Genomic DNA, 13,362 nt, shown 5'->3' on the forward strand with positions numbered 1-13,362 from the left:
GCCACTGTTGACAAGGAAGCGCTGCTCTGTCTCTTGGCTGCTGTTGCCGTGGTGCTGAGGGTAAAGATTGAGATGTAGTTTGACTAATTTGCGTTACGCACATGACCAACCGACCAATGGTGGCATGCGAGAAGGCAGGACCTAAAGTAATGCAAAAACAAAGCTGGAAAGCAAAAACCGAATCCCGGACATTTTGGGCAATCTAGAAATCCCGGCCGGACGCATTTTTGTAGGTCCAAAAACAGGTCATGTCCGGGAAAAAGAGGAATTATGGTCACCCTACGGTAACCAAGAATACTAACACACACAGACACACAGCTTCTTCAAGGTTGGATTTGGTCGGGCTCTAACTATAAACAGGAGACTCTTCTCAAAACATCAAGATAACATGTTCTTTCTCTCAGGGAGAGGACACTTTATTTCTAACTGTAAAGTAAAGGCTTTAAGTAAGAAATGGTCACTCAAACTAAAGATTTCAGCGTGACCATAGCTGTCAGGGTACCTAGAAAAGCAGATGTATGTATTGACAAATGAGTCCATAATTCGGTTGTACATCCCATAATAAAAGCCGAGCTAAATGAGCAAGCACTGCACCTCTCAGATATTTCATACAGACGTTTATAGAATACATGAAAGAATATTTTCGATAATCACACTCATATAATATATAGGAAAAATATTGATCATTCTTTAATAACTTGATAAGTAAACCATATATGTAAATCACTCATCAAATCATCAAAAGAATACAGATATACTAAAGAGACAAGGGATTCCAGATTTTCCCCTTCAAAGCAATGGTGTTGGCTTATGAATTTGTACATGATTTGTCTTAAAAGCATATTAAAAACACCATATAAACTACATATAAACTACATTAAAAGTTTAATTTTCACCAGAGGGGGACTATAAGAGTGCTTTAAAGTTCTTTTAACGTTTAAAATTCTTTCCACACTGATGACATGTGAAAGAGCTTTTGGCCTCGGTTTTAGTTGTATGTTTTGAGACATTCTGTTAGTTTTTTTTTATAATTAGCTTACCTTTTTTCTAAAGTTATGAAATCCTGATGATTGCCCTGTAAATCCATTATATTTGTTCACGCTTACAGCTTACTGCAGTACTGGCACAATTAAAACAATCTGTAAATAATGCAAATGGTCAAGAGTTTGTCTATTGTTTCATATTTTACAGTTTCTATATTATTTTCTAACTATATTCACAAAATCTGGTGAACTGAAGCTTTGTTACTTTATTGTTCTTAAACAGTCAGTAATTAAGGATAAAAATGAACTCGATTGAATAGATCAATCAAGACAAGATGTTGTTTCTGTTTTATTTATCATAATAACATGTATTATCAGAACAATTTAGTACACTTAGTAAATATGAAAATGACATGAATATATTTATTTCTAGAAAGAACTAATTAGCACACAAGGAATCCTGACAGAAAATAAATTAAAAAACATCTTTATTTACACTGTAATGCTGCTGGAGTGAGGCTCACTCGTCTGGAGCGAGTGATTTCGTCTCATTCACGCGTCCACGTTTGCACGAAAGAGGCGAATTGAGAGTCTGGCATGAGTGATTTTATTTGGTGCTTTTTGTGCATTCACGCGTTTGAAGCGAATTCGCGTCTGACGCCCGAGTTAAAAAATCGGAACTTTGGCGTCTGTTCACGCTAGGGATGGCGAAAACAAAAAAATGTCTTGACCAACCACCGAGCCTCATTAGCCGGTTGAAACCGGTTAACCGATTAGTTTAAAATATGCTACGCTATTTGAAATAACAGCCATTTCGAGCTGCGCCTGCAATTTCGCAACTCTGTCGCATCTCTCTGCCGCTCTGCCTCCCGCTCACACACACACTGCCGCCCTTCCACTCACGTCACTTTTTTTTAAATCCCCTACAGCGCGAAACATGAGTCCCGCAAACGCGGCGCCGAGGAGCTTGTATGTAATCGGAGGACAAATGGCTCTTTAGTTTCGAAATGGTTTGAGTACAAGGTGATCGCGTTGAAAATAAAGGCGTTTGTCTAGCGTTAGAAGCTCATTTGAAACATTGCTGCGGCTCATTTAAGAAAATGACAGCTCCGAAGAGACGCCGCTTTAGTTTGAGGTAGTGCTAACAATAGTAAAGAAAGATGATGATCATCATCATCACCTTACATCATAGATGATGTGCTACTACTGTATTTAAGCACTGTATCACACAAGTTGCAACTTACATCTGTGTCATTCTTTTTGGTGAAATGGTCCCACACACTACTTTTCTTTGCACGCTTCATCCTGTCGTCTGCCCTGGCTCTAACCTCGAGTGTTTTAGCCTGTAGCCTTTACTTTTCGCAAACCTTGTGAGCGCGCGAACCCAAACGCTGTGACCTCGCGCCAAATGTTTTTATTGGTTTATTAAGTACAAATAGGCGAGTTATGAAAAATTGAGTGTGAGGGATTTGTTCACTTCACACAAAAATATCTTGAAATGAGATGGCTAACTGTAGTAGCGTTTAGATCACTTTGTTTTTTTTTTTACCGACTACGGACAACTTTGATCGGTTAACATTGATACGGTCAACCATCGGTCAAATGGTCATCGGTTAACATCCCTAGTTCACGCCGCGTTAACCAATCACGAGCCTGCTTGCTGCTGTCACGTGGTGTAGTGACGCACCTGTAGTTGGTGTCCTGGAGGGTGATCATCGCTCCGATGCAGGACAATAGGTCATCAAACTGGGCGCGGGACAGGCGGAAGTACCGCTGAAAGTGGCCGTCATCCAGGCGCAGCTCCTGAAGCAAGTGGTGAAACTCACAAAACTGGGTACACCTCCGGAGGGTCTGGTGGACCCAAGTACGGCGGCGATGACCCCTACGTCGCTGTTCTGCTCTCCTGAGCAAATACAGAGCGGTGACTCTCTTTAGGAACTTCTCTCACTGGAACGGACTCTGGGATCTGCTCTCACTGGAACAGACTCGGGAACTACTATCACTGGAACAGATTCGGGGATCTTCTCTCACTGGAACGGACTCATGCGTCCGCTCATGCATACATGTGTCACTGGTTACTCTAGTGGCGTAAGACGAGAAATTGACCCTGACCGTAAGTTCTATGGCCGCTGTTTCCAGTTTTTTTCATCAGGAGGCCAATATAGGCACAGACTGCGACTCCGCGCTGCTTGGGGCAGGGCGAGTGACAGTGTTGAGTGTATGAGGAGGAAACGGTCCTTTGCGTGGAGGGATATGTGCTCTTATTGTGGGGCTCACACAAACAGCACACAAACAATGCAAATGTCGCCTACAGGAACAGAGGGGACATGATGCAGAACACACTCCTCCTTTTGGATGGTCCGTTTATAGGACGAAGGCTTGGCAGCCACGGACGGCTGGCGGAGCCGAACAGCTGTTCAGCCGATCTTAGGCAGGACAAGGTGCCGACGAGGATAGAGACCTCGACGAGGGCTGGAACGAGAAATTTGTTACTCATAGCCTTCGCACTTCTGGGCCTCAGAGAAATGTTCAGTAACTGACTCCACGGCGTCACCAAAGAGGCCGGAGGGAGTGATTGGAGTCTTTCTTTTCCAGCCAGGTGAGCCGTGAGCCGAATGGATGGGCACAGATGCACGGCGACGGTCTCCTAGACGGCGGGCGTGCGCACAGAGCCCTAGGCTTCTGCCTCGTCCCTTTAGACGCACACGCGCGGCTTTACCATGTGCTCGTGGACGATGTGGGAGAACGGAGTTCTCCTCCTTGAAGAAGCCGGCTCGACTGGAGATACCAGACTTACTTCCTAGAGAGAGATTCTGACGTAATTGCCACGCCCATGCATTTTACACTGCCCGCGAACCTGTCAGTATTTGCATGCTTCACGTCAGTTGGCCAACTGTCCCCATCTGGCGTTAGCCCATAAGACTTCAGCAAAAGTGGAGAAGGGAGGAGTTCCCATATACGTCACGCTGACGTAATGTTGAAGTTACCGCCTCGAAAGGGAACCACACTTAACATTAACGAGCACAGACGAAGACTGAGGGAGAACACAGGGTCTAAATACACAGAGCAAACAAAAGGAACTTAATTAGATGATAAACAGGACATTGAGTGTATGAGATGATTAATTAGACAGACAGTGAAGAACTGGGTCACAGAACATGCAGTGCCAGCAGAAGATGGGTGAGGCATTACATTCACAAAAAGGAGAGAAGAGGGAAGGAATGTATATAAAAGGAATATACAGATGCATCACCCATGTAGGCTGTACAGTAAGTGGCGGTAATACTCCTAAGGAGTGAGCGGCCAGTAACAAGAAGAAGAAGAAGAAGAAGAAGAAGAAGAAGAAGAAGAAGAAGAACTGGGTCACAGAGCTAAACCAAAAACACTATGAAACATGAGAGACAGATCATACATGTAACACCAGCGGTTTAGTCAAACATTTTCTGAAAAGACACAGTCGCTTTATATGATGAAGAGAATGAAATTAGGCTTTCCGATTTAATAAAAAAATATATTGTTTTATTTGTGTTTTGAAGATGAACAAAAGTCTTACAGGTTTGGAACGACATTAGGGTGAGTAATTAATGACAGGGTGAATTTTTGGGTGAACTATCCCTTTAAGTCTTTCTAGTTAACCAAGCTTTTCACCAAATTAACCAAATTAATCTGATGATATAGTGCTTTTATGAAAACTCCATATTTTATCTCAGTTTACTTTAATGTATTTGACAAGAAAATGAATGAAAATAAATTGATCACTTTAAAAAAAAAATTATATGAGCGTGAAGGCTTGATAAATGTTTAAAACTCTTTTCACACTGAGTACAGTATTACGGCTTCTCTTCAGTATGAACTCGCTCATGTAGTTTCAGGTGTTCAGACTGAGTGAAACTCTTGTCACAATATGAGCACTTGTAAGGTTTTTCTCCAGTATGAGTTATTTGGTGCCGTTTCAGATTGCCAGCTCTAGTAAACCTTTTCCCACAGTCACTACACACATGATCTCTCACTCCATTATGTGTTTTCCGGTGCAGTTTAAAACCTTTCATCCGTGAAAAACTCTTTCCACAGAGAGAACACACATAAGGCTTCTCATCTGAATGAACGATCAAGTGACTTTTCAGATGTTTTGACAAAATAAACTTTGCTCCACACTGATCACAGTTAAATGACTTTTCTCCAGAGTGAACGCGCAGATGATCTTTTAAACTTTTTGAATCTCTGAAACTCCTCTCACACTGAGTACAGTGGTACGGCTTCTCTCCAGTATGAACTCGCTCATGTAGTTTCAGGTTTTCAGACCGAGCAAAACTCTTGTCACAATATGAGCACTTGTAAGGTTTTTCTCCAGTATGAATTCTTCGGTGCATTTTCAGATAACTAGATGCAATAAAGCTCTTCCCACAGTCCAAACACACATGATCTTTCACTTTATCATGTGTTTTCTGATGCTGTTTAAAATTGCCCTGTCTTGAAAAACTCTTTCCACAGAGAGAACACACATAAGGCTTCTCATCTGAATGACCTTTGAGGTGTGTTTTTAGATTTGATGATGAATTAAAACCTTTACCACACTGATCACACTTGAATGGTTTTTCTACAGAGTGACTGCGTCGATGATGACAGAGACCTGATGCTTGAGAAAAACTCTTTCCACACTGAGTGCATGTATACGGTTTCTCTCCAGTGTGAATTCTTATGTGTTTTTTAAGGTCTCCATTATTTTGGAAACTCTTTCGACACTGAGAGCAGGAGTGCAGCTTTTTGGCTTTTGTTCCTTGAGTTTGTAAGTCACAGTGTTTCTTTACGTCATTTAGTTTCTGTCTTTGCTCCGTCACTTCCATCTGGACTAAAATAAAATGTATTAAGCAGTTAGAATCAGTTCAATGAGGTTAAATGTGAGAATTAAAAACACTTAGCAAGCAGAAAACAAGAAACCTGTCTGTATAAAGTCTCTTTAATGTGCAAAGTTCGGTTCTGTTATTCACTTGTTAATGCGATTAAAACTGGGTTATGATCATTTAGATGCATTTCTCTATCATTTGTCATCCATATTTCAGAGCTACTAAAGCAGTCAACAATGAAGAATCAAGAATGGACACCAACCTATTTGTTCCTCAATATCTTCATGTTTTATTCTGTATGGTTCTGGATCACTCATGTCTTCAATCTCCTCTTTAATAAACTCCATCTTTAACAGTCACACAGATTTCAGCTGCTACTCCTGGAGTTTGTCCTTCTCTTGTAGGATGATGGGAATATTCCCAGTATTTATTGGTGAATTGTTGTGTGAGGGGCTTCACTGCAGGTGTGAACTGTGATCACTGTGTGATACTGACGCCCACAGGACCAGATCTGGAAAAATCAAAGATAAGTTACTGAATTTATACAGTAAACACATACACTCACCTAAAGGATTATTAGGAACACCTGTTCAATTTCTCATTAATGCAATTATCTAATCAACCAATCACATGGCAGTTGCTTCAATGCATTTAGGGGTGTGGTCCTGGTCAAGACAATCTCCTGAACTCCAAACTGAATGTCAGAATGGGAAAGAAAGGTGATTTAAGCAATTTTGAGCATGGCATGGTTGTTGGTGCCAGACGGGCCGGTCTGAGTATTTCACAATCTGCTCAGTTACTGGGATTTTCACGCACAACCATTTCTAGGGTTTACAAAGAATGGTGTGAAAAGGGAAAAACATCCAGTATGCGGCAGTCCTGTGGGCGAAAATGCCTTGTTGATGCTAGAGGTCAGAGGAGAATGGGCCGACTGATTCAAGCTGATAGAAGAGCAACTTTGACTGAAATAACCACTTGTTACAACCAAGGTATGCAGCAAAGCATTTGTGAAGCCACAACACGCACAACCTTGAGGCGGATGGGCTACAACAGCAGAAGACCCCACCGGGTACCACTCATATCCACTACAAATAGGAAAAAGAGGCTACAATTTGCACAAGCTCACCAAAATTGGACAGTTGAAGACTGGAAAAATGTTGCCTGGTCTGATGAGTCTCGATTTCTGTTGAGACATTCAGATGGTAGAGTCAGAATTTGGCGTAAACAGAATGAGAACATGGATCCATCATGCCTTGTTACCACTGTGCAGGCTGGTGGTGGTGGTGTAGTAATGGTGTGGGGGATGTTTTCTTGGCACACTTTAGGCCCCTTAGTGCCAATTGGGAATCGTTTAAATGCCACGGCCTACCTGAGCATTGTTTCTGACCATGTCCATCCCTTTATGACCACCATGTACCCATCCTCTGATGGCTACTTCCAGCAGGATAATGCACCATGTCACAAAGCTCGAATCATTTTTAAATTGGTTTCTTGAACATGACAATGAGTTCACTGTACTAAAATGGCCCCCACAGTCACCAGATCTCAACCCAATAGAGCATCTTTGGGATGTGGTGGAACGGGAGCTTCGTGCCCTGGATGTGCATCCCACAAATCTCCATCAACTGCAAGATGCTATCCTATCAATATGGGCCAACATTTCTAAAGAATGCTTTCAGCACCTTGTTGAATCAATGCCACGTAGAATTAAGGCAGTTCTGAAGGCGAAAGGGGGTCAAACACAGTATTAGTATGGTGTTCCTAATAATCCTTTAGGTGAGTGTACATTAGTAGCATTTAAAACGGATGGATTATCCCCTTGGTTTCAACGGCAACAACATAAACAACCGTTACTGCGCATGTGCGCGTTTGTGGCCCAAACTTAACTTCAGTTAGGCTTCAACAAATAATCAATAACAATAGAGGCTGCGTTATCTTTCAAATTTTTCATTTTAATTGTGCAACAGTATCTGAATGAGAACATGACTGTCAGCGATGCCGGTGTAAATCAGTAGTGAGATCTTAATGAAGAGCTGCGCGCTGCTCAAGCGACCTAATGTTATACTGCCAGAGGAATAATCAGAATACACTATGAATTTTATTTTTAATGTTCTATGTTTTTATTGCTTCAGAATGTTTATTATAATCTCCCATTTCTGTCTACAATAGGGCAGAGTGGGGGAAAACATTAACGCTTGTTCGGGACAAGTGGATTTTTTGAAGGGGCAAGTGAAAGTGAATTTTAATTGCCCGACAGGACAATTAACCAGATTAAAACGTCAATAACAAAAAATAACTAGGGAATCACCAAAACGCAATGATTCTGCATTTATTTAGTATAAGTGGTGATTGATAGTGAATATGTACTGCTAGTAACGTTGTGTTGAGGCTCGCACAGCCTCATGAGGAGAAATCAAACAAATGAGCAAAGCACACAGACAGAAACTCAGTTAAAATACTGCGGTAAAAAAAATTCATGTTGAGTTTTTATATTTATAACATATGATACAGTTAAGCAACATCACACGAGCAAGATTTCTGAACACCAACACTGATTTCAGTTAGGGTAATATTAACTAACTTACATTTTAGACACAAGACTGTTTTTGTTCTATTTAAGCAGCGAAAATAGTTCCAAACAAAGATCACAGCAGAACCATAACGCATCTCACAGGAACACTCAAACATGTTTTCATTACTGAATGATTCAGTGTTTTGAACTAATCGGTTGAATAAATAACTCACTCATTAAAACGTTCGCCTGCCGCCACCTACTGGTGGTTTAGTTTCATGTTAAAAAATATCATTCTTTCCAATATTTCTTATTTGTAATTCAAAAACATATATCAAACAATCTCATAACATAATTTAATGCAGTTGTAGGCTACTTTTTCAGTGTAAATTATTTAATTTGACAGGTAACAGTCCTATAGTGTCTTATTATTCTAATTTTATTTATTTATCAAATAAATAAAAAATTAAATGAAAGATGAAGCATATATTTAACAATTAGGGAAAAATGCCATTTATAAAGGTTAAAATATCCTAAATATGCAGATTTAAATATATCAAGCTGAACACTGATGAGAATATTGCTTCAGAATAAATTATAGGCTATTTACAACACACACAATTTATTTATTTTTATTTTTTCTCGGACAAGCAGTTTTTTTTACTCGGACAAGTGAATGACCGATTTACTTGTCCGAAAGTCTAGAGTAGATTTTCTGATAACAAGAAAACCAAATTACAAGTAGCCTAAATTACATTAGAAGACACAATATATTAGGGCTTGCATAGACTAGTCGAGAAGTCAAGAGATCGACTACTTCAACCACTAGTCGACGCTGTCGGACACAATCCTCAAGTAATACGACTGCATTAACCATAAATTAATTTAAAATGGCGAACGTCACCGTCATCAAGAATTATGTAAACGCCCGATTACAGAGAGGAGAAGACAGGTAATAACAGATTTACTTGTGGATTTTATAGTGAAGGATACAAGACCACTCTCTGCAGTTTCAGGAGAGGGATTCAGGGGAATTATCAACTTCTTTGAACCCAGTTACACCGTTCCATTGAATGCTACACTCTGGAAAGTAATTGGCCACAAATACAACTCTCTAAAAGCGGACATTGCGTCTGAAATGAAAGGCAAGAACGTCTCCCTCACTACTGATCTCTGGACTTCTTGCGCCATGGATCCATATATAACAATAATGGCTCACTACATCAAAGAACTATGGGAGTTGAAATCAAGGGTGTTAGGCACCACTATCATGCCAGGGAGACACACTGCTGTCAACATTGCGCAGAAGCTCACAGAAACCATTAATGAGTGGGAGTTACGCATATTCTGCACAGTTCATGACAACGTGCAAACAATATGAACTTGGCTATGGAAATCTGTGAGGTCTTGCCCCACCACATTGGTTGCAGCGGACACACGTTACAGCTTGCAGTTAAGGCAGGTTTGGATTTACCTGTGGTCTCGAAGGCCATTGACGCTGCCAGGCGTGTCGTCAGTCACTTCCGTCACTCTTCAGTGGCGACCCGCGCATTGAAAGTACGTCAGGAGCAGCTATCCATCAGAGGGAGAAAACTCAAAAGTGATTGCGCTACTAGATGGAATTTCACATTTAACATGTTGGATCGGCTTTACGAGCAGAGAATCCCAGTGCAAGCTGTACTCGCTGACGAAGCGGTAACTAATGTCCAGTATCGAAAAACTCTGGCAATAAAGTAATCTTGCTGGGATCTGATTGAGCAGCTGCTTCCCATACTGAGTCCGCTGGCTAAGGCGACAACAATCATGTGTGGAGAGCTGCACGTCGGCCTGTCCTTTCTATATCCAGTGCTTATCAATCTGACAGAAAACACTCTGCGGCCCAGCGCGGGTGATCTCACAGCCACTCAGGCATTCAAAGAGACGGTTCGGAAACAGCTGGTTATGTGGTTTAAACTGGCTCTGAAACCGTAGCCAAATCTCTACCTATTAGCGCGTGCATGTTGGATCCACGGTTTAAGTGTTTGCCGTTTCTACCAGAGAAAGCAAGAGAGGATCTCGCCGAATTATTGCACGACAGCGAGACAAAGCATTGAGAAACTTCAGGTGAGCTAATAATCCATATTAAATGGTTTTTATTTTATTTTTTTAAACCACTTCTTGATGCATATTTCACTGTCACAACAGGTGAACATGAGGTTGCCGCCAGTGGCGTAACTTTCTTTTAAAAAGTGGGTGGGACATTGCTAAATCATAAATCAGATGCATGTACAATAACATTACGATATCCAGCAATCGATTTAAATAGTACATTGGGTTTAATTTGTCGTTTAATGAGGTCTAATATATGTTGTTAGTGGAGAGAATTTTCACGTGAATAAATACATGTCCCACCCGCAAATTACGCCTATGGTTGCCACGGGCTTCAGCGGGACAACCAATGCGTTGCCCAGTGAGCATAAAAAACAAGACTCGAGGATGATCTTGAGGAGCTCTTTGGATGTAACTACAAAAGCCGCAATCCTACAACAAAGCAGCTAAATACCAGTGAAGATGAGATTCAAGATTTTTTTCAGATGCCTGACATTCCCACCATGGGGAATTCTCTCGAATGGTGGGCATGTAATGAACACCGGTTTCCTCGGCTATCCAAGCTGGCTAAATCTTATCTTGCTGTCCCTGCCACCAATACACCAAGTGAAAATTTTTTCCTTGGCCGGCGAAACCGTCACAAGGCAAAGATCAAGCCTGCATCCCTCTCACGTCGATGCGCTTGTATTTCTAAATGAGAAAAGATTATGACTTGTGTTAGTCTATAAACTTTCAAGCCGACTGAAGTGAGATACTTCTTGTTATTACTGTTGAAAACTAAATGATTAAATGAAATGTACATGTTTTAACTGTTTTACTAATGTTTTAATTAGTTTAATCAATACAGTTTACTATCAATAGAGTTTCGCGACAATGAAACGCGAATTTTAGGATCACAACAGTGCGTGTAGTCGTTACTTTCTATGACTTTCTCTATGTTACACATAAAATTTAAATATGTAATGTCATAATTATAATGTTTTGAGAGTTTACTTATGTAATTGTTGCATTAGGCTATGAATTAATAAACATTTATTGATAAGAACTATTTCATGTCTTTTCATTTACAGTAGACTAGCAGAAATCAGTAGTCGTGCAACCCCTAATATATAAATATAAAAATATATAAAAATGTGTGTGTGTGTTATTTTTAAAGTTTTTTTTTTAAATAGTTGTAATTTTATTTTTATTTTTTTGAGGAAGCAGCTGGATTGTGGTGTTTTTACCCCTGACGGCTCTCTCCCTGTGTTGTGTAATTTGATCTGGTCACGTGAAACACATGATCAGCATGAAACTCAACACTGAGTTATCTGTACGTTACACTAAGAACAATGTACATTTAGGCAACACAAACATCAATTCTTACATGATAAATATAACATCTCTGACCTGCAGACTGGAAATATACGACATCCAGAGAAAATATTCCACATTTGTCCTTCATTCACGATCGTTAACAGCGTCACTTTCAGCTTCAACTGGTGAAAGTTTCAGCGCTCGTCTCGTCTCTCGCCCGATTCTCTCTTTTCACGTGTTCGACATTCATTTTAGCGTCTAAAGAGACAACAAAAAAGCAAAAGAGAGAAGAGAGAAAACAAAACTATAGAGAGGGCTCTCGCACTTCTTCTCTTCTGCGCATGCTCAGTGCGCGCTGTGTCATTTTTCTTAAAGGGGCCGAATTCAGTAAATCACATCTCCGCTCTGTTATGGACTAAATCCACTATTATAATACTTAATAATGCACAATAATAATATATATATAATATATGGATTCAACAATATCTTCACCCTCACCCTTTTACAGTTACAGTATTGTTTTTCTACATGTCTCCCTTATTATGTAATTGCAGCCTAATTATAGGGTCTTTTGAATGTAGATATACAGCAGTGGCGAGGACAGAAACTTTAAAGTGAGCGGATCTTGGTGAATTAAGTTGGACCCCAATGTTAAATGTGATTTATTGTCAGCCAACAGTTTCATGAAAACAACAAAATCCATTTATAAATAAAATAGCCAGTGAACCGAATAAAAACAAAACACGAAGGTAAATAATCATAGGAGGTGTGTGTGTAAGGCTGGACAAGAGTTCTCACTCAAACCACTGCCAGCTGAAGCTTTTGATTGCTTTTAGAGAGAAAAACTGCTCATAACTGCTGGTCTAGGATCAGTTTTCTCCATAATAATAGCATATTGGGGGTTGCCTCAATCTGTTAACACTAATGACCTCACCATAATTAATGAGGTGACAACATGGTACTAGACCTTACTCAGAGCAGCGCCATGACAGGTAAAGCGAGGCTGTGAAGGATAGACTTACCGTGTTTTAAATGGCATCCAATGTGAAAAGCTTAGATTACTGTTAGGGGATAATACAGTTAAAGACCCAGAACCAGATATGATGAATGAAGACCAGGAGTCAAGAGTGCAGTCAATTAAAGAATGCATCAACAAAATACTTGACATATGCACTCACAACCTTGTAACTATGTTATTGTACTTTAATACATAAAGTAAAACATCCTTTCCATTTTTTTATTTGGGCGATCTAGAAATCCAGGCCGGACGCATTTTTGTAGGTCCAAAAAGAGGACATATGGTCACCCTACTGTAACCAAGAATAGTAACACACACACAGACACACAGCTTCTTCAAGGTTGGATTTAGTCGGGCTCTAACTATAAACAGGAGACTCTTCTCTAAACATCAAGACAACATGCTCTTTCTCTCAAGGAGAGGACACTTTATATCTAACTGTAAAGTAAAGGCTTTAAATAAGAAATGGTCACTCAAACTAAAGATTTCAGTGACCCCTGTGACCATAGCTACAAGGGTAGCCTAGAAAAGCAGATGCATGTATTGACAAATTAGTCCATTATTTATTTCTGGAAGCCGGGCTAAATGAGCAAGCACTGTTACTGCACCTCTCAGATATTT

At 40.3% G+C, this 13,362-nt stretch overlaps 1 protein-coding gene across 3 annotated transcripts; it reads right to left on the bottom strand.

Annotated features, from left to right (window-relative positions):
* Positions 1–4,755: 4,755 nt before the first annotated feature.
* LOC311296705 (uncharacterized protein) lies at positions 4,756–12,077 on the bottom strand. 3 transcript variants are annotated; one of them, XM_084418577.1, is made up of 4 exons: positions 11,817–12,077; positions 9,814–11,117; positions 6,090–6,338; positions 4,756–5,832 (listed from the first exon to the last, which is right to left on the bottom strand). In XM_084418577.1, exons 3-4 carry the CDS (start codon positions 6,172–6,174, stop codon positions 4,814–4,816), a joined length of 1,104 nt encoding a protein of 367 aa, XP_084274703.1. In that variant the 5' UTR covers positions 6,175–6,338; positions 9,814–11,117; positions 11,817–12,077; the 3' UTR covers positions 4,756–4,813. The 3 variants fall into 3 exon arrangements, with proteins under 3 accessions (XP_084274703.1, XP_084274704.1, XP_084274705.1); XM_084418578.1 differs by having other exon boundaries at positions 9,814–9,911; positions 11,817–12,073; XM_084418579.1 differs by lacking the exon at positions 9,814–11,117 and having other exon boundaries at positions 11,817–12,073.
* Positions 12,078–13,362: the final 1,285 nt, after the last annotated feature.

This window comes from Rutilus rutilus (genome assembly GCF_951802725.1).
Source record: "Rutilus rutilus genome assembly, chromosome: 9".
Taxonomy (NCBI): Eukaryota; Metazoa; Chordata; class Actinopteri; order Cypriniformes; family Leuciscidae; genus Rutilus; species Rutilus rutilus.

Excerpts from the sequence above, each read along its gene's own strand:
- LOC311296705 (XM_084418577.1), bottom strand. The coding sequence starts at position 6,174 with ATGGAGTTTATTAAAGAGGAGATTGAAGACATGAGTGATCCAGAACCA. Across the intron at positions 5,833-6,089 it reads AGATATTGAGGAACAAATAG|TCCAGATGGAAGTGACGGAG; the intron begins GTTGGTGTCCAT and ends ATTTTATTTTAG.